The sequence below is a fragment of the Chelonia mydas genome, chromosome 8 (assembly GCF_015237465.2).
Source record: "Chelonia mydas isolate rCheMyd1 chromosome 8, rCheMyd1.pri.v2, whole genome shotgun sequence".
Lineage (NCBI taxonomy): Eukaryota > Metazoa > Chordata > Testudines > Cheloniidae > Chelonia > Chelonia mydas.
In genome coordinates this window covers 89893519-89912564 of record NC_057854.1, presented here as the reverse complement: position 1 = coordinate 89912564, position 19046 = coordinate 89893519, and the positions used below count along the sequence as shown (strand labels likewise).

Genomic DNA, 19046 nt, shown 5'->3' with positions numbered 1-19046 from the left:
AGCTGGCTTGGCTTTGTGTGCTGTATTTTAGATTAGGGATGTCTGGCAGATTTGAGATGACTTTAGCCTGGACTGTTTGGAATACTACAAAATCATTTTTTTAAAACGTGTTTAAAGTTTGTTCAAATGTCTTAGCTGCACTGCCGCCACCAGCAAGTCTGTTTGTATTCCAATCAGAAAACTTTATGGTAGCAACAAATATTAGAGAACCCATTGGAAGTCTCTGAAAGATCTCAGCTTGCCTTAATCCCCTTGCTGTACCTCAGATCTCAAGTAACTTTCATACTGTGGGCTCACTTTAATGGATAGAATCTATTTTTCATGAAAAAGCAGGAAGTAAGCTGTCTTTCGTAAAAAGATTTACAAAATGTAATCATTGTTGAAATATTCTCTTTGAACTGCCTTGTCCGCAGGGGTGTCTGGCTCCCACTACCCCCATTTCTTTAGAACACCCTTACAAGTTCTTCTAGTAGATCAGGTACACTGGTGGTTCAATTCTTTGATGTCTTGAATGAATGAAAGAAAAGCATAATAAAAGAGAGCTGTTGATCAAGCATAAAATACTCTTTAAGCTGACAGAATGGCAGAGTTAACACATTCTAAGCTGCTTTTAGTTTTTTCCTTTTTTCCTTACATTTTCCTGTGCTTTGTGTACAGTGGGGGCTTTTATTTTTTGAAAAGCCTCTGATCTATGTAGTTAGCCGCCCGCTAACAAAAACCAAAATGGGATTGTTTCTTTCTCTCTCTCTTTCTCTCTCATTTGCTTGACTACTTTTTTCTTCTTCTCCTTCTTCTTCTTCCTTTCCCCCACATCCCCCCCTATAAACTGGTTTGCGGTTTAGCATTGCCGTGGTCAGCTTTCACTGTTTGCCATGAAGTTCAGAAGACCTACTTTGCCTATTTCAAAGTCAACTTAGTAATAAATAAAATAAATCATTCTCTTAACTTTTTAGAAACGAGGTAAAAAAGTCAAACCTCTCTGTTTCACAAAATGTTATCAAAATAAAATAAAACAGAACGCTTGCCTTGAAAAGCAAAAATAAAACTAAAATAAAATACAAATGGATTTATTGTGCGATCACTTTCTTTTAGTTAGAGTCAAGGAATGGGGAACCTTTTCTTCTCGTAGATCTAATTTAGATCTTAAGTTACCATACATAATTTATACATCATATTCAGAGTGCCTGGTCTGCTGGCTGGATTATATTTCAAACGTTTGCCATTGATAAGTCTTTACTGTATTATATTCAGACTAAATGTGAATGTCACAGTTCAGTCAACCTTTAATCCTCTGTTCTTCAGGTTCTGAAGGCAGGGGGTCTACAGCTCAGAACATTGCTTTATGCTTAAGAAACATCTGGGGCCAGCTGGGACACTCGCTGAAATGTTCAGATGTCTGGCACAACAGCAACAGTTACTGCATTAGTATGTTTGTAAAAGATTTTGGAGGGGCTAGAGTGACTTTAGGGGGTAAAAGCACTAGTTATTCCCAACCTGAGGTTTGAACCAAGCAGAACTCTTAACTGAAGTAAGTTTGTTAGTCCCAAGATAGTAGTGGTTTGGACTCCTATGCATTTTTAGTAGTCAGCCGCCAGAAGTCCATATTACAAAATTATTGCACATAATTCAATACAGTTTGCCACAGTTGGCATTCTCACAAAAGTTTTTGGATACAGAGCTACCGTACACCTCGCCTAGAGAATTATGCCCCTCCAGGGAGGATTTTTATCTTTTTGAGGCTGTGCAAACACGCTTGTGCTGGTGGGTGGCCTATACTGTACTTATACTCTGGACAACCAGAAGATTCACTCTGTTTACTTCCCTTTGGGGATGACCAACATGCTGTTTCTGTCCCTTTTGGTATTTAGTTTTGGAACATTTAATCACTGAATAATTAATCCCAGCACTAAGAAAAATAACTGCCATGGGCACAAAAATGACCTCAGAATGTCTTTACTATTCACCTGTCAGTTTAGACACAGTGGATCTCTGCATGCCTGGTGAAACCCTGTTGAAACCAGTGGGCCAAATCCAGGCCTGGTAAAAAGCGGGTGCATCCCCATTAACTTCAGTAGAGCTTCAGCTGCTTACGGGGAACGTTGTTCACCTTTGAAGTTTCATAGAACATCTGATTTTGGCCCTGTTCGTTTGAAATGCCCTACTGTAAATGAGGGTGTTACTGGGAGCTCTAAATCAATGCCAGAAAATCACTAGAACTAGTGCACTGTGATGAATTTTCACAACTGTTTGACATTTGCAGCTGAGATTCAGTACTGCTACCCAAACAGCTTCCCCATTTTGGGGGACAAGTTTATATGGCCATAATTTTCATTTAGGCTATATCGATGCTAGACTTTTTTTCCCTCACACATTCCCACCAGCACAGCTCTTCCAGTGGTAGCAACAGCAGGAATGACATCACGTTGGTTAAAATATTGATGCTCGCTTACACCAACACTCAACTGTCCCTGCCACCAGTGGAGCAGCACCAGTGGGAATTTTTAAAAATGGGTCTAGTGTGGACAAGGCCTTAGACATAAATGGATTATGCGGAGAAAAATCTCCTGTGTGTGGAGTTAGAGATTTAAATGTGTGAATGTCCTCAAATAACCTATATAGCCTAGAGAAGTAAGCCAACTGTCACACCCAGTTCTGGATTCCACATTAACCACCTCCTTCCGCAGTGTTAAACTTTGCCCTCAAGGACTTTTGTTTAACTTTTTAATTTGAAAACCAGATACTGCTGCTTTACAACCTCCACTTTTTGCTTTAAGTGAAAGGCCTCATTGTTATTTCAGGAAATGTTCAGGTAGAAGTAATCCTAACAAGTTTTTGTTTGTTTTGTTTTGTTTTAAAGCACACAGAAAACGCTTATGATTACGTTTCAATAAATCACATAGGAAGGCTGTATTGAGAAGATTTTAATAAACTTTGGGCCTGATTCTATATTTCTGACCCAGGCAAAACTGTTAGTGAAATCTGTGAAGTGCTGTCTGCTTTTCTCTTGTAAATATGCCAGTTTCCAGTGCGTTTCCTAGCTGTTCTTTCCAGTACAAAGGACACAAGTGCCAAAAGTTGCTTAAGGTTTTGTGTCTGTGCCTGTGCTATCTTCAGAATAGCATAAAAAACAAATAGACTGGCACTATCAAAGAAACATAATTGCCATTTCAGTCTTCCTGTTTAGGATTCAGTCAAGTAGATATTGTTTATGGTTCATAAAACCTTACTAGTGTGAGGATTCTAAGATACTGGCAGTGTAAAGCTTCAACTTTCATGGTGCTGTAAATTAGAAAAAAAAAGTGTGATAATACTCCTCCGAGAACAGTAAAATAGAGCTCCGCAATGGTTAAATGGAATTTTATAAGCACATTCGGTGTGGAACTGTTTTGCATTACATGAGTTGAATACCTTAGAGATGACACACATCTGCAGGCACTTTATTAAATCCTTAGTCAGCACTTTTCAACCTGATGAGATTACTTCTTCATTTGACTGGAGAAAGGAACGCTAAGATCTTGTACTGGACTGCAGAATTCTTTTTGATGTTTCACCTTGAACACTAGAATAGGACAGTGAGATACTCTGTAGGTCAATACAGAACTGTAGTAATACTGTTGACTATATAGCAGTAATTTTACTAAGCTAGGACCTTTTGGGCCAGTGGATTCATTTAACTCTAAACTCCCCACTGCAGTATGTTTTTTTTAAAAAAATAAATATGGGTCAAAGCTAAATGTTTGCTTTTCTGGTAAAATGCACAAAGATAACTTCATCCTGGTTGTGATATTGAATGCAATTTAAATGGAGATGTAAAATTAAGAAAAGAAATACTTTTGTTCCCCAGCTGGATGCAGTAGGTTAGCTTGCAGGACATGGAAGAAGGATGAAATGTAGGCGGTAGCCAGAAAGCATAGTCAAGCTTAAATTATGTTGGGGAGCAATAGCAAAAAATTCCATACATATAGATTTGGGTTTGTTTGTTTCACTGCGCCTTTTAATCATACAGAGAACTCTGCAAATCACAGATCTCAGAGCTGCATATTCTGTTATGTGCTTCATACACATTTTTCATTTTATATGTTGAGGTCTGCTCCTCCCTTGCAGTGGAAGTTTCCTAGGTGAGTCAAAAGGATAACTGAACTCTTCAAACATAATCCAAGAAGATTTAAGCTCATATGTAAGGTTTGGGGGACGTGGGTTCTTAATATTAAAAAATTGTCTAGGAAAAACAGGATAATTACGCATGTGTATTTCTGCTGTAAAATATAAATTAAAATGGTATCTTGAGAGCAGTGCAGGATCTGATGACAAAATGCACTGTTTCAATCTTGCTATTCTGCTGTCTCAGCATATAAAATATTTCATCAAAGAATAGTTGCAAAAATAGCCAGTGCCATCTGGATGTGTTTGTCATTTGAATTTCTTATTCTTAAAATGAGCTTTTATGTGAAGGTAATTTGGATTACCACGTCACTGGAAACAAGTTTACAAAAATATGTTTCAGTTCAATACTGAAAGAGTTAATTAAGTTTTTCCTTGGTATTAAGATTGAACTGTGTCTGCAGGAGTCATATTGACACCCCAGTGCATGGTAACTCTACTCCTTTATTGACATGTTGCTAGTCAAGAGCACAATAGCACTCTGTGTCTGCAAATCATTGGTAAAATCATCTCAAGAAAAAAAAAGTTTGAAAGCCTAACGCTAGACAAAGGCACAAGAGCTGCACTGCGCAGCTAAAAACTTCAGAGTCAGCAACTTCTATTGATTAAAAACTAACCTTTAAAGTAACTCTCAGAGTGTGTGGTTAGCATTTAAATTTAAACATGTCATGAGTTGATTTGTGTTACAGAATACCAACTCAGAAGGAGTTACATTCACATCAGATTTTTTTTTTCTAATTCCCTTAAGCAGCTAAAGTATTTCATGAAATGTCAATAGGGCAGCGGAGGAAAAAAAAGGGGGTTTGGGGGGGAGCGGGGGGGAAGCAGAACTGAGTCTTGTAGTTCCTTTTCCCATGCAAATATTCAGCCCCAAAAGAAAAGTGTGGGGAGTGAAACACAATAATTAGACCTTTGTCTAACTTTCCCAAGTGCCAGAGAAAGACAGATTAATTAAATATACAACAGTGTTAGTTTTTGGAGTGGGGGTCTCTCTTGCTGTGTAGGTCATAAATTAGGCAGAATAAATACTTCAATGTGTTTGCAGTGGGCCTGCTACGTCAGAGCCACTGGTAGGTTGGTGGGAGGAGAGCAGAGTGTTTCTTGCTAATGATAGTCACGTCTGGGTCTGTCTGGTTGCTCCTAGCAACCAGACATGATGTAACACCAGGATGAACTTGAACTTGGGGGACTTGAAAAGGGAACAATAGACCAGAGCAATCAATAAAGCCTATTTCAGTGAAGGATTACAGAGCTGCTCTGGGGTAACCTTGTCTGCAAGGCACACACTGAATAGTAAGATGTGTGAAGAAACTTTTTGCTTTTTAAGAGGAGTGCAGAAGCATTGCAGAATATTTTAGTAATGCAGTGAGTAGCAGGGAGAAATGTGGTATAGAAAAGTGCACCCCCTGCTGTCCAAAATGTGCACTAAGAACCATTAAAAGAAATACTGCATTTAACTGCGCTGAAGGAAGATTAGGAGTTTCAAACTGGTTTCCTTACACTTCAGTAATTAAAACTCCAGACCACTTTAGCACCCCAATAATCCAAATCCGATCTATTAAAAATGAGATGTCCAAAGACGAGAGAGGCCTAATCATGATGCCAGTTTAGCAGAGGTCTGGACATACTGCACAATTACTGCTTTTTTGAATGAGTGGAAGGTGTTGATGTGTATTTGCCAGAGCAGTTTGCCTTCCTGAGTTCTTTAAAGCAAGTGGTTAACAATAACGCACATCTGAAAACACAGGCCATGTATTTTTTAAAAATCTGCTTTTGAAATAAAAGTCTACTTGCGAGGCCAGTAAATCTTACCCCAATGTATATAACTATCATTTTGCTGTTTATCCGTGTGATGGTAGCCAACTGGACCTCTGCAATAAAAGGATTTTTATCTATTTGAATGATCAAGTCTGAATTTTAACCCTTTTGCTCCCTGCTATGCACTTTCACAAAGCTCATCCTTGTCCATTCAGACCATTCTGAAAGCTATAACATTTGTATTATGATTGTAAAACAGACACGTAAAGTTCAGAACAACTTGATAATTGTGATCGTTATGATACCATCCGGGGGCCAATTCCTGCTTGCCTTATCTGTGCGCGTAACCCTATCAAAATCAATGGGACTGTTTAATCAATAAGGAGAGCAGGATTTGGCACTGCTGTTAAAATAAAATAATAAGCAGTGGCTACATGAACCCTGGAAGACTTTTTTTCTGTTTATAAACTGTGTGTATGAAAACTGTTTCATTTAATTACCCAGCCTGTCTGAGTACGAATACAAAATTCGTATGCAATAGTTGAAATAGATATGGGGATGGTATGTCTGTGCTCAGAAAGGGGAATGAAGGAAGAGCTAGCTAATGAAGTGATTACTGACAACATTTCTCATACCATATTATTTATTTTATCAGTTTCTGTAGAGCCTACCACCATGGCAAGAACATATAATCTTGAAGTCCAGCCTGGTCCTTGCCTTAGGGGCCTCTATAAATATTAATACATAATATTGTGGCTGATGTACTATAAATCACATGAAATGCTGGAGGAAGAAGGTGGTAAAATTTGTCATCAGTATGAATGTGTTCAACTATGCATCTCATATGATATGACAGGAGCTTATATAAAATGTAGATTATCAGCAACAAGTCTCTCATACCTGAGCCTTTCTCATTATGCTCTTTTACCTTAAACTGTAGTTACTGCTTGTTATTTTAATACCCAAGAGAGCAGTACACATGCAAATCCACATTCAGTTTACAATCCCAGGATCTGATACTGATCTTACTCATATCTGTTTTACACTGGTGTGAATCCACTAGGCCTGTTCTGATCTCACTTATACCCATTCTACCCCAGTGAAAATAAAGCTACATTGATTTTAGTATAGCTACTCTTGACTTACACTAGTGTAAATGAGATGCCCATGCAGGCCCTAATGGGCTTATTCTGATCCTGTGGAAAAAGTTGCTTTCTCTGACTGGGGCACTTCGGTTTTCCTTGGGGTCAGGACCATATCATCTTCGGAGTGCTAAAATCAGCCACACTGAAGTTCATAGGAAAGGGTGAGCGGTAACAAATCTGTGCAATTAGCTCAGTTTGTCAAGACCTCAAACTCTGTCCCCCTCTTTCGAATGCAAGGATCGCAGTGCTATTTGCAGCTCCTTCCAAAACATCTGAAATTGCAATCCGCTGAAAGGTTTTCTCTCTGTTTTGCAGTCCTGGTACCTGGGATAAAAGTCACAGCTTCCCATCACCCACCGGACAGACCACCTGACTCCTTCCCAACTCCGTAACATGGAAGCAGCAGCAACACCGTGCAGTTACTTCACGTCAGTGGAAGGAGAGATGAACAGCTACCGACAGCAAACAAGTAGTACATGGAAATGGCAAATGTTATGGTCAATGGCAAAGGCCATAACTTCTCTGAGATTTTTTTAGACACCTTCGGGACTGTTGTGATTTCTCATATGGTGCTGGAAATGGTTGGGCTTTGTAATTTTTGAAGTGTTTCATTGGTAGTGTAAGTATTAGGTGACACTGGGTAGAACTAGCCTCTGCTGCTGCTTACTGACTCGCTGTTGTAACACACTTTCCATATGGAGCCTAACTGTTTTACAGCATTTTCATTGATTTTTTTTTTCCCATGCAGGTGTGAGACTTCTTGAGAAATCATGAAACACACTTAAACTGTAACTTTTGTAGTAGGTGAATTCTGCAATATATAAACGTACAGGACAGACATGGGGCATGTTTTTCTGTAACAGATCGGGGGGGAAATGCAGTTTTTTTGTTTTGTTGTTGGTTTTTTTTTTTTTTTTTTACAGTTAGATACATAACATGAACAATATGAGCATTGTCAACAGGTTTTTTTCCACTCAAGTTGCAGAGTGATTTAAAACATCAAACTACTACTATTCACTAAAAAAAGAAAAAAAGGAAAAAAAAGAAAAAAGTTTGAAATGCTGCACTTACATAACATTTTTTCAACAATTTTCAACAATTACACAAAAATTCATGCAGAAATGGGGAAGTTGGTCTGTTTTGACAGAAACTGACAGGAATCAAAACAATCGAATTTTGAATTGAGTAAAGTGCAATTTCATTGGATAGCTAAATATCTTTGTAAGATAGAGATTGTTGAAAATTCTATTTTTGTTTTCCAAGTCCTTCCACCCCAGGACTCTAAAGTATTGGGGTAAAAAACAGCCTTGCAAGAAAAAGGGGAGCTATTTTTGCTTTTTATGTTTTTTATTGTTAAACTTGTATCCCTTTAAAACTGAAGGAAAATTAAAAAAAAAAACTAATGGTGCTTTTACCACAATATGTTAACTACATTAAATGCTAATTAATCATTTTCTGTTATCAAAGCACATAACTAAAATGAAATCATAATATCTGTTAATTTTATAAGCTAAAAGTCACTATAATGGATTATGCCAATTCTGACAAATTTTACGTCTTTCCGGCAATATAGGGTTTATCAGTTCTCAAACACCTTGGGAATCACATAGAACGGTCCAGAAATTAAAACACCTTTGTGTCCCTGAACTGGTACTTTTTCTGGACTACAAAGAAAACAATACAGAAACGAATGCTGATGTGACAACTTAACGCCAGTTCAAAGCAAGGGCACTTGCTGAAAAAGAAAAAAAAGTTTGGACCCCAAACGTCCTGTATCTTATGTACAAAAAAAAAAAGAAAAAAAAGGAAAAAAAGGAAAAAAAAAAAAAAAAAAAGAGTGCAAGTGATTTTTCCTATCAGACAGCGGAGCATCCCTTTGCTTCACCTGTGACTTTAAGAAGGTTTCCTATACTATACATATATATACGTTCTGGTTGGCAAGTCCAGCTAATCGGAGAAAGTCTCTGCATGTTCTAGTGTTAGTAACTAATTTTTATATAGTTAATGTAGGGTAAAGTAGAGTGCATTAAGACACAATATTGTAATCCCTATTCCAGGCACTTGCCTTTAAACTATGTTTGTATGGCCCTTCAGAAGGGTTTCTACTACTGTCCTATACAATCAAGTAACTGAAATTCTTGGGAAGACACTTTGCTCCTCATCTTTTCCCTGAAACAATGTTTTTTTTTTTCTTAATTTGCACGAAACAAAAAAAAAAAAAACAAAAAATTCCATATCAATGTGCCTTGCCCTGGATAGCGATTATTTGTGGAATTGTTGCACATGTTCCTATATTGAAAGGGGTTTTTCCCTAGTCAAGCATTTGGAGACACTTTTTGTAAATGTGACTTTTATGTCAGCCATTGTCAGTTTCAACATCTAGAATTAAATAGAATGTTAGTTGTTCCGCAGATAGGAGTAGTGTTTATTGTCCTGTATGGTCAGTGGCAGTGCTATTCTGAGATCTGTAGATGCTAGATTATCAGTATTTTTGGATGTTGCTGCATTTTACATTTTATTTGGAGTCTTCCTTTTGTTTTGTTTTTCCCAGATATATGAAAATATGCAATACCTGCTTATATCATGTAGAAAAGCTTAGCAATTATTAATTTTTCTTTTATTTTTTTTTTATTTGACCAAAGTTGGTGCTGCACTTGACGCAGTGTGTTTTAGGTGTTTGTCTTTGTACTTATGTGATTTTGAATGCACATGCAGGAAGGGCTCTTCTTAGAGAAGCAGTCAAACTGTGAAGCACTAAGCTGAACCCTGCTTCAAGCAATTTTTGTTTTACAATTGTTCCTTTCACAAGCAAGCCTTAAAAAAAAACAAAAAAAAAACTTCCTTTTTCTTCAGATCCCACACCCATTTTTATTAGCAGACTGCAATCAAGCCACATTCAACAAAAGTATATAATGCCCATTTTTATATGCACGTTTTTAAACTTCCAAGTTCTGAAAATTGTTTACTGGTTATTCTCTATTTAAGGAAAAAAATAAAATGTTTTGGATTTTCATATGTGTCTGATAAGTGGTTGAGTAGTCATTTTGCTCTGTTGTATTGTGTGATTGTTAGTATATGGTATCACATCCTCTAGCCAGCATCCTTTGCCTTCCCTATAGCACTTAGCTGGGCATTACTTTATTAAGACATATGTGCACTAAAAAAAATAATAATAAAATTAAAAAATAGCAGCTTTCAGTGCTTCACAGTGAAGGGAAAAAAGCCTAGACAAACATTTTGTCAGAACCTTGCTATAAGCCAAGGTATTACCAGTAAATTGGTTGTATATACAATAAAATTGCACCCTTTTTTAAACAAAACAAACTTAAGCAATAGTTTGGGCAGTTAGTTGTTTTTAGTGAGCATGTTGTAGTCATGGCTGCAAAGAGAGAGAATTAAACTGCCCACTCAGAAGATATGTAATTTGTATGTTGTATAGTTTTATTGAGTACACTGATTTATTCTACCCTATTTTATAATGCAGGACTTTTGTAATGTTGTTTAAATGAGGACAAATTTCTGTCAAATTAGCTTAGTGGAATTTCTGATTGTTCGTTATAAAGGCAGCGTTCATAGAATTGCTTTTTTTTTCCCTTTGGGAACTGGATTTAAGTTAAAAACTTTCCTGTTTCCGTTTTGTATGTATTTAAATACAGTTATTTTTCTTCTCTCAATGGTATAGCATATTCCTATGCTTGAGAAGTATAGGCTACTGAAGAACCATTGTAAATGGACAGTACAGGTATGCTGTATTTTTGAAGGTATTTTGTCGCATTAAGTTTGATGACGCTAAAGTTAGGGAATTCTGATCAGAGTTGCAGAAAAAAATGTTTTAAAGGCTTTAAAACATTAGGTAGGCGGTCAAGGGTGTTAATCAACAGTGGTTGTAAAGTATTAAACACACTAAATTAAATTTTTGTTCGCCTTATTACCATGCAGAAAACACAGCAGTTCAGTTCTGTTCAGGTATGGAGAACAAACAGTTTTTTTATTCCTCAAAGTAAAGCAAAGACTGGAGTTCTGAGCAAGACAGCTGCTTGGGGTGTGCAGCCTACAATAAAGAAAACATGCAAGAGCCAGGCGGACAGTGTTGGTCCCTAATTCAGAATCCGATTACATTTCCTTCCCCTTTTAAATTGTTTTATTAGTTTGCTAAAAAATAATGCAAACAACTTCTAGTCCCCCTCCACCCACTCTCTGGAAATTTTGTCAGACACAAATACTGACTCATACTCAACTCCCTCCTCCCCCCACCCCACAAATTTAAAGATTTAAAAATTGCTTGTCACAAATTCCTTTCACTAGTTCATTCCTCGCTTTTCCTTTTTTTGAACTAGGCCACTTGCTTTTGTTGTGCTGCGCACCCCAGCAATGCCGTTCTTTATTCCTTGTCCTTTATCATAAAACTTACGGGCTAAAGTTAGGCAGCCATGGCATACTTTGTCTCCGCTCTTTATTCCCGCTCATCCCTCCTCTCTTGAGGTTGAAGGGTAAAGGAAACACAAACTTTCCTCAACTCCACAGTATTCAGTCAGCCCACAGGAATATGCAAAATCCCTCTAACTTTGTTTTTCTTTCACTATTTCTTTTTGTTCCATATATTTTGCAGCTTTGTAGTAACAGTGTTATAAAATATTTACTGTACAAAAAAATACAAAAAAACCCAGATACATAGCCTAAAACAGTTTTTTTTTTCCTTGTGGTGATTTTTTTTTTTTTTAAAGAATGTCAGTTAATATTGTACTTTGCATTTGTCTCTGGAAATATCTTCTTCTTCTTTTCTTTTTTTTTAGAAGGCCTCCATCGAACAAAATTAAAAACACAACCGGCATGATAATGTAAGGAGAGCTTCAATGGCACCTAAAAACTAAACAAACAAATCTCATGAGATCTGTTGGAGGAAGGTCTCATGAAGTGAACGCTGCCTGCTAGGCAGGATTTTCATCAAATCAGTCTTGCAATGCCAATTTTGTCTTGAAGTCAATGCATGTATTACAGTTTGACAGTAAACCCGGCTATGCCATCATCAAGTCCAAGGCTGTGCAATAGTCTAATTAGTATCGAGGACATTTTCCTTTTATTTTTTCCAATAAAAAAGCAGTGGGATGAAAATTGCTTTGATATATAGCAGGTAACATTGAAGCTATTCCATAGCACTTAACTGTAGTGAATACTGTGTCACCAATTCTGAAATCAATTTAATGTTTAATGCAAATCCATTACATGGTGCTATTACAGGCTGGCAAAATGATTTACAAAAATGTGACAACTTGGGCTCAATTCACTCTGCTTTCCAACAATGTAAATGCATAGCAGTGTTTATCTGCATGAGAACTATGCACTAATCTGTCTGAAAAAAAAAAGAATATATCAACTTTGGTATCTACTTTCCGTTTACTTAAATCCTTGCCTTTTTGGTCATTGTTATAATGCCAGCTTTAGGACAGAGAGAATTATAAGAAAACCAGCATAATACCTGATATATTAAAATGTAGTGCCTGTGAAATCTGTATTATATTGCTCTTCTGAAGTAAGATTTTTCTACACCGGTAGCCTTCGCTGTCTGTCAGAACCTTCTGATATAGGTGATGTAAAATAACCGTACAATATTAATGCATGCTATTCCATAATGCTTAGTGAGCTGTATGAATATTACTCAAAGTTATGTTAGTCTTTTTTTCTGACTTGGTTCTTGTCAGATAGGTTTAAAGATATTTCACTGAGAACGCAAATTCTGTCTTTTCTTGATTTGGGGTGTTTTCAGTATTTTGGAGGTATACATTTACTTAAATTCAGTATTACTTGTGTTGGTTTTTTTTTCTTTTTCCTAGAGGGCAGGCATGGGTATTGAGACCAGAAATCCGTGCCTGGTAAGATTTTTGTCTCAAAAGCTACCATAAGAATTCCAAGAGAACATATGTATAAAGTTTAAATTTAAGGGATAGTTCTCAAACCCATAACTGAGACTTAGCTGATGTCGAAAGCGCTTTCTTAATGAGCAGCGTTTAACCAGGTACCCATGCTTGACCCTTTTTCACATCAGACCTCCTCATATAAAAGAAAAAATCCTTAAAAAAAAAAAGAGAGAGAGAGAGAGAAAGAAAAGAAAAAAAAAGAAAAATCTCATGTGGCTGTTTAGTTTCAATATTTTTCCTTCAAACAAAACTCTGTACAAACTTTGGGCCTGATTCATAAAAGACCATTTGCTATTAACACGGGATTTTGGTGTACTTTTCTCATCCAAATCTGAGAACACTTTCTTTCTAAGTATATGCTTCAGCAAGACCCTCTTCCCTGTGCACAAGCACCCATCTGCCTTTTATGTCCCCTGAGGGCTACACACCCCATAACAGGAGCAGAATCAATCAGAAAAGATGGCCATGGCAGGGGACAGAATGTCATGTCCAATACCTGAAATACACAAGAATTTTAAAAGGAAAGGGGAATGTAGAGGAGAGGACAGCCCTATACTGCACTCTGGCCATTACATGGGTTTTATGCATTTATGTGTGATGTTCCTCGATTACAAAAGGAATTAGTCTGTTCCATAGCAAAATATGCTAGGTGTACTACCTCTGATTTCTACAGAGACCATTCATAAAGGAAAACACTCACAATGTAAACTTTGGTACTTTTTACAGTGGATTTTAAGGAAGACTGTTTTCCACTTAGTCTATACCTTTGCCAATGAGTGAATAAAACAATATTCTTTACCCTAATCTCCCCTCTCCTCCTCCTTTCTACAAATTCGTAATTTTTTTAGAAAGAAGAAAGGCAAATAAGGTGAATGATTCGCTTTAGAGTTGAGTATGGTAGCTGTAAACTCTCATCCTTTACCACTGGTTTTGTTACTTCTGTAGAAATGCAGAGTAAATAATGGTTACCGATACCGTACAATGGAGGTTTACAAAATTGTTTGCTGTGGACATACAATCAGTGGGAAATCCCCATTCTGCACCTGTATTGGGTTTCTTCCCACAGTTCAGCATTCGCCTAGCTCCTCTTACCCTTGTCCACTCAAGTTCCTCATTTTAATTTTCAGTTTGCTGGACAAAACACTTCTAATGGATGTGTGAAAGATCTGCTGGAAAATCACTTAGTACCCGTGTTAATACCATGCTGTCTTCATTGGTTTTGAGTCGAGCCCCTTGTACCTCTCGTATACTTGTATTGACTCTCATAGTTACCATTTTAGTTTTACTGTGTTCTGTGAAAAAGAATTGAAATTGGTTGAGAATCACTGTGGGCATCCATTCTTATTCAACTAAATCTCCGCAGGTTTTTTGAGCTGGTGTGGATTAGTTTAACTCTTGTATTCAACCATTAGTGCTACCACCTTCTCACATTACAATACAATTACTGGAAGCAAGTACTGCATTTCCTATGCAACAAAAAAAGGAAAATAAAAAATTGCTAATGCTAACAAACGGTGTTGTTCTTTACTTTGTGCTGTGCCCTTGTGCGCTTCTGGGGCCACCATAATTATTGCCTGTTGAAACACGACTTTAATATCGAGGTATGTAACAGAGCTCTTCGGGCCAGCTTCATGCCTTTTATCTGGTTCCACTTCATTAGCTAGTCCCCAGTCATGTGGACTTTCAGTTGCATTGACTCGTAAATAAATATGTAACAAACTATACTTTTCAGTTCTGTGGGTGTCCTGTTTACAAACATTATGGATTCAAAATAACATATAGTCAGCCTAAAAAAGAGGGGATACTTCTTGCTGAAATGAACAGAGAACATGCGTTAATTTTGAAAACAGTAGGGCATGTCTTAAGGTCACCCTTAAGTACGCTGATATGCGACATAAGGTCACTAAGTACCAACTTGCACTCTGGTCCTTAACATTTGAATTCCATTTTTAGTGCTTTGTAAATACAGATATTTTATGCAGGTATGTGGAGTTATACTATAAATGAGATACCCATGAATGTAAAGCTTATGTGGAGATAGACCAGAGAGACTGTTTTTCACAATTTGTAAGTGTTCTACCATATATGACACAGTTTTTAAAATAATTTAACCATTTTTTTAATTTACCATTGACAAAAGTAACTGTTTGCAGTTGGGTAGCAGGTACTTTCTCAAACACTTCTAGGTAAAAGTTTGTGCTGAGTATCCCACTAGATTAGACGTGTTGTACATCTCTTATGTTTGGCATCGTAATAATAGAAGATACATGCTACCTCTGAAATACACTGCACCTTTCTAAAGCAACACAGACATACAGGTGTAATGTGAATTCTTCTATGTGGTTTTGAGGGAAATAATTTTTTTTCTAATAAATGTTTTTCTACACACACAAAGCTCTTGTACTTTTTTCTTAAATATATATATTTTAATATATACAGGAGCATGAAAGTCTTTCGCTATTTTTGTAGCTGGAGTATGTTTGATGTAACCATTCTCTAGTACCCTCATCTTGTGTCCATTTCATGTGCAGCAACACTGGGCCAAATTCTGCTCTTGATTTCATCCAGTCAAAATTGGAGCTGCTTCACTGATTTATTGCAAGAAGAAAAGACCCACCAGTTCACCTAGGATTCAGCTGAAGTCAGTGGATTTATTCCAGGTTTGCATCATGGTAATTGAGGTATGTCTACACAGCAACTACAAATTCATGGCTGGCCCATGCCAGCAGACTTGGGCTCACAGGGCTCAGATTGTAGGGGCTGTTTCACTGCTGTCCATACTTCTGGGCTTGGGCTGGAGCCCGAGCACTGGGACCCTCCCATCCCTTAGGGTCCTAGAGTCCGTGATCTAACCCAAACCGGAAAGTCTACACAGCAATGATACAGCCCCCCACAGCAAGCCCTGTGAGCCCAAGTTGGTACAGGCCAGATGAGGGGTTTTGTTTGCTGTGTAGACATACCCTATAAGCGGACTTGTGCCCATTAGATTTGATTTTTCTCTCACGTCAGTATAAGACAAGAGTAGTTACACTGAAGTCATTCAAATTCAACAAGAATTAAACCAAAGTGCAAGAGGAGAATCAGGCCCATTCTACCCAATTACACCTTTAGTTAAGGCCAAGTGTTATTTCACATATAAACTATCTATTGTTCAAAATACCTGAACACATTTTTGTCTCCAGCTCACACCCACCTCCAAGTTTGATTTTTGCACATACCTGAGTAATACTTGCATAGAATTAACTCCTTGCATCCCATTTTCCTCCTGAATGACTATGTAAGAGATCTTTTTTTTTTATTAGAAACAAATCCATCACACAGAATTACCTTTCAAGTTAAAAAAACAAATAAATGGGTGGAGAGTGAGAACTTGACAAATACACCAAAAAGATCCAAACTGGGCAAACTCTCCTCTTCCACTAATCCCAGAAAAGTCACCTAAATTAAAGGTGAACTTGGGACCTTCTCCAACTCTCTCTGTTGGAAGCTATGAAATCTCTGTGGTAACCATTTACAATTGAATAATCCAGTTCATCAACGGTAAAAAGATAATTATATTTACTTCATAAAGTTGAATCAGCCCAGGAAAAGCTAGGAAGGTTTTGCTGGTAGTCAAGAAAATCTGCCCTACAATATGTTAGACCAGTTACAGCAATTGGAACACAGGTAGATGTTCTCTTCTGTCTATTTCAACATTTTTACTAAGTAGGTCTAATCAAATGACCACATTTCAGTATTTCTATAAATCCATCACTACACAAACATACTTGTTTTTAGAGCTGGGCAAAATTTTCTGTGGGGTGGTTTTCTATCAGACCTTGAATTTTCCACACACAAAGCATGGTTGAAAAGTCAAAATTTCTTGTAGAAAATTCAATTTTGACAGCAAAAAAAAAAAAGCCCCTGATTTTTTAAATACAATTTGTATCCAGAATGTTTGGTTATTTTTGAATTTTGGTTATTTTGTATCCAGAATGTTTGGTTATCGCTCAGTTTCTATAAATAGAGATATGTAGTGTTTGGTTAAATGAGTTCACTATCTCAGTTAATTTCCCTGTGCATCAAAAAAGGCTCCAGCCACAACAGGGATGTTTGCTGGCGGTTTCAGCAGTGAGGCCAGTGATGGGCCACAGAAACTGACATACTATGCGATCCCTGGAGGTGGTCCCTCGCTACAGGTCAGAATTGAGACACATTGGCAGGGCAGTGTAAGGAACCTTGTGTTGCCATGGGCCCTGTAGAATTTGCTCTATGGATATGATGAGAGTGCGGTACTTTCTCCAGCACGATTTTTACACACATATATGAATAGATATAAAAGATTAACATAAAATTAAAAAAAAAAGTTTACTAAATGTCAAAAGGCAAAAGTTTCTCTTGACCCCATATTCATCCCTGACCCCTTTGAAATCTGGTTTCTGCTATCTCTGGTCAACTGAAATTGCTCTCACTAATGTTACTCATTAACTCTTTTTTTCCTTTTTGGTCATGCCCTCCTCTGCTCACTCACTGCCTTGCACATCTGACTGCACTTTCTTGACTGTCCTACCTCTTATAGAGTCATAGAATCATAGAATATCAGGGTTGGAAGGGACCTCAGGAGGTCATCTAGTCCAACCCCCTGCTCAAAGCAGGACCGATCCCCGACTAAATCATCCCAGCCAGGGCTTTGTCAAGCCTGACCTTAAAAACTTCTAAGGAAGGAGATTCCACCACCTCCCTAGGTAACGCGTTCCAGTGTTTCACCACCCTCCTAGTGAAAAAGTTTTTCCTAATATCCAACCTAAATCTCCCCCACTGCAACTTGAGACCATTACTCCTTGTTCTGTCATCTGCTACCACTGAGAACAGTCTAGAGCCATCCTCTTTGGAACCCCCTTTCAGGTCGTTGAAAGCAGCTATCAAATCCCCCCTCATTCTTCATGTGTTATTACTATTATTTATTCTTGATTCTGATAATGCTCAGATTGTACAAACACAAAAGAAGACATGATCCCTGTCCTGATGGGCTTACATCCAAAAAAGAACACATTGAACACACAGATGGCCAGTAGATAAAGAGGACCATCAAGGAAGTATGGTGTCCTGTCCAGATGGTCCAAATTGGCCATCTCCTGCTAATGCAAAGTTTTAATGATGGTATATCTAGGTCATGGTATAAATGGGATGAGGAGAGGGAAGTGACCTTGTAGTCTAGCATATATGTAGGCATGTCATGGAGGCAAGTGCTGAGAAGTTTGTTGGAGATGCAGACAATCAGCAAGCAAAGGCTGGAGTTTTTGGCAGAGTAGAATGGAGAGTGAAAATAGGGGAGATTGAATAAGCTCAGATTTTTGCAGCACCTTGGAGGCAAGGACAAGATGGTTGAACCTGATATGGAAGAGGGGAGATTAAAAGAGGGCAGTGACAAGGTCAAGCCAATAGACAAGGAAGATGCTCTTAATGGTGGTATTTTGTATTGACTGAAGTAGTAAGAAGACAAGAGTAGGGGGCGTGAGAAGCGGGAGAGATATTCAGTATACAAGATAAGGAGGACCTGAATGAGAGTCCTGAGTGTTGTGATAGAAAGAAAAGGGACAATCTTAGGAATGTTTGGGAGGAAAAAGAAGCAGAATTTGGACCTGGCTGGTATGTGTGAGACAAGGGAGAGCACACGATAACCTGGGTTTTGGGATGTCGCTGGTAGAAAAATGTGCAATTGTTTCCATATCACAGTGTTCAAAATGGAAATATTTTCTGTGGGTTTTTTGGAGGGGTTGTTGAAAATTTTTACTACCTATTTTTTCAAAAACTTTTGAAACTGGTCAGCTTGGAATGATTTTACTTCTGAAAGTCAAAATTTGTAATGTTATCCCTGCCTCTACTTTAGTTCCCTTTTCCTCCACTAAGAGCAATGACATAAGTGGTGTCCAGAGTCGCTTTGTTTGGTATTTTGGTTTGGTTTTTGGGGAGGTGGGGGTGCTCTCACTTTTCTCCCTTTGCAATTCTGTAACTTTGCCAAAGCTGAGGCCATTTTGGAAAAGTTAGAATGGCAAAAGAAAAGAGACAATTAAGAGGGGGGAGTCTT

General features: G+C 37.7%; 1 protein-coding gene across 13 annotated transcripts in view; it reads left to right on the top strand.

Moving 5' to 3' along the window:
• The window catches only part of NFIA (nuclear factor I A), a 466574-nt gene extending 452087 nt beyond the window's left edge, over window positions 1–14487 (top strand). For all 13 annotated transcript variants that reach the window (XM_037907918.2, XM_043552640.1, XM_043552638.1 and 10 more), the window contains one exon: window positions 7380–14487. In XM_037907918.2, the coding sequence (XP_037763846.1) occupies window positions 7380–7397 (18 nt within the window). In that variant the 3' untranslated portion in view covers window positions 7398–14487. The remainder of the gene's footprint in view (window positions 1–7379) is intronic.
• The last annotated feature ends 4559 nt before the right edge of the window (window positions 14488–19046 follow it).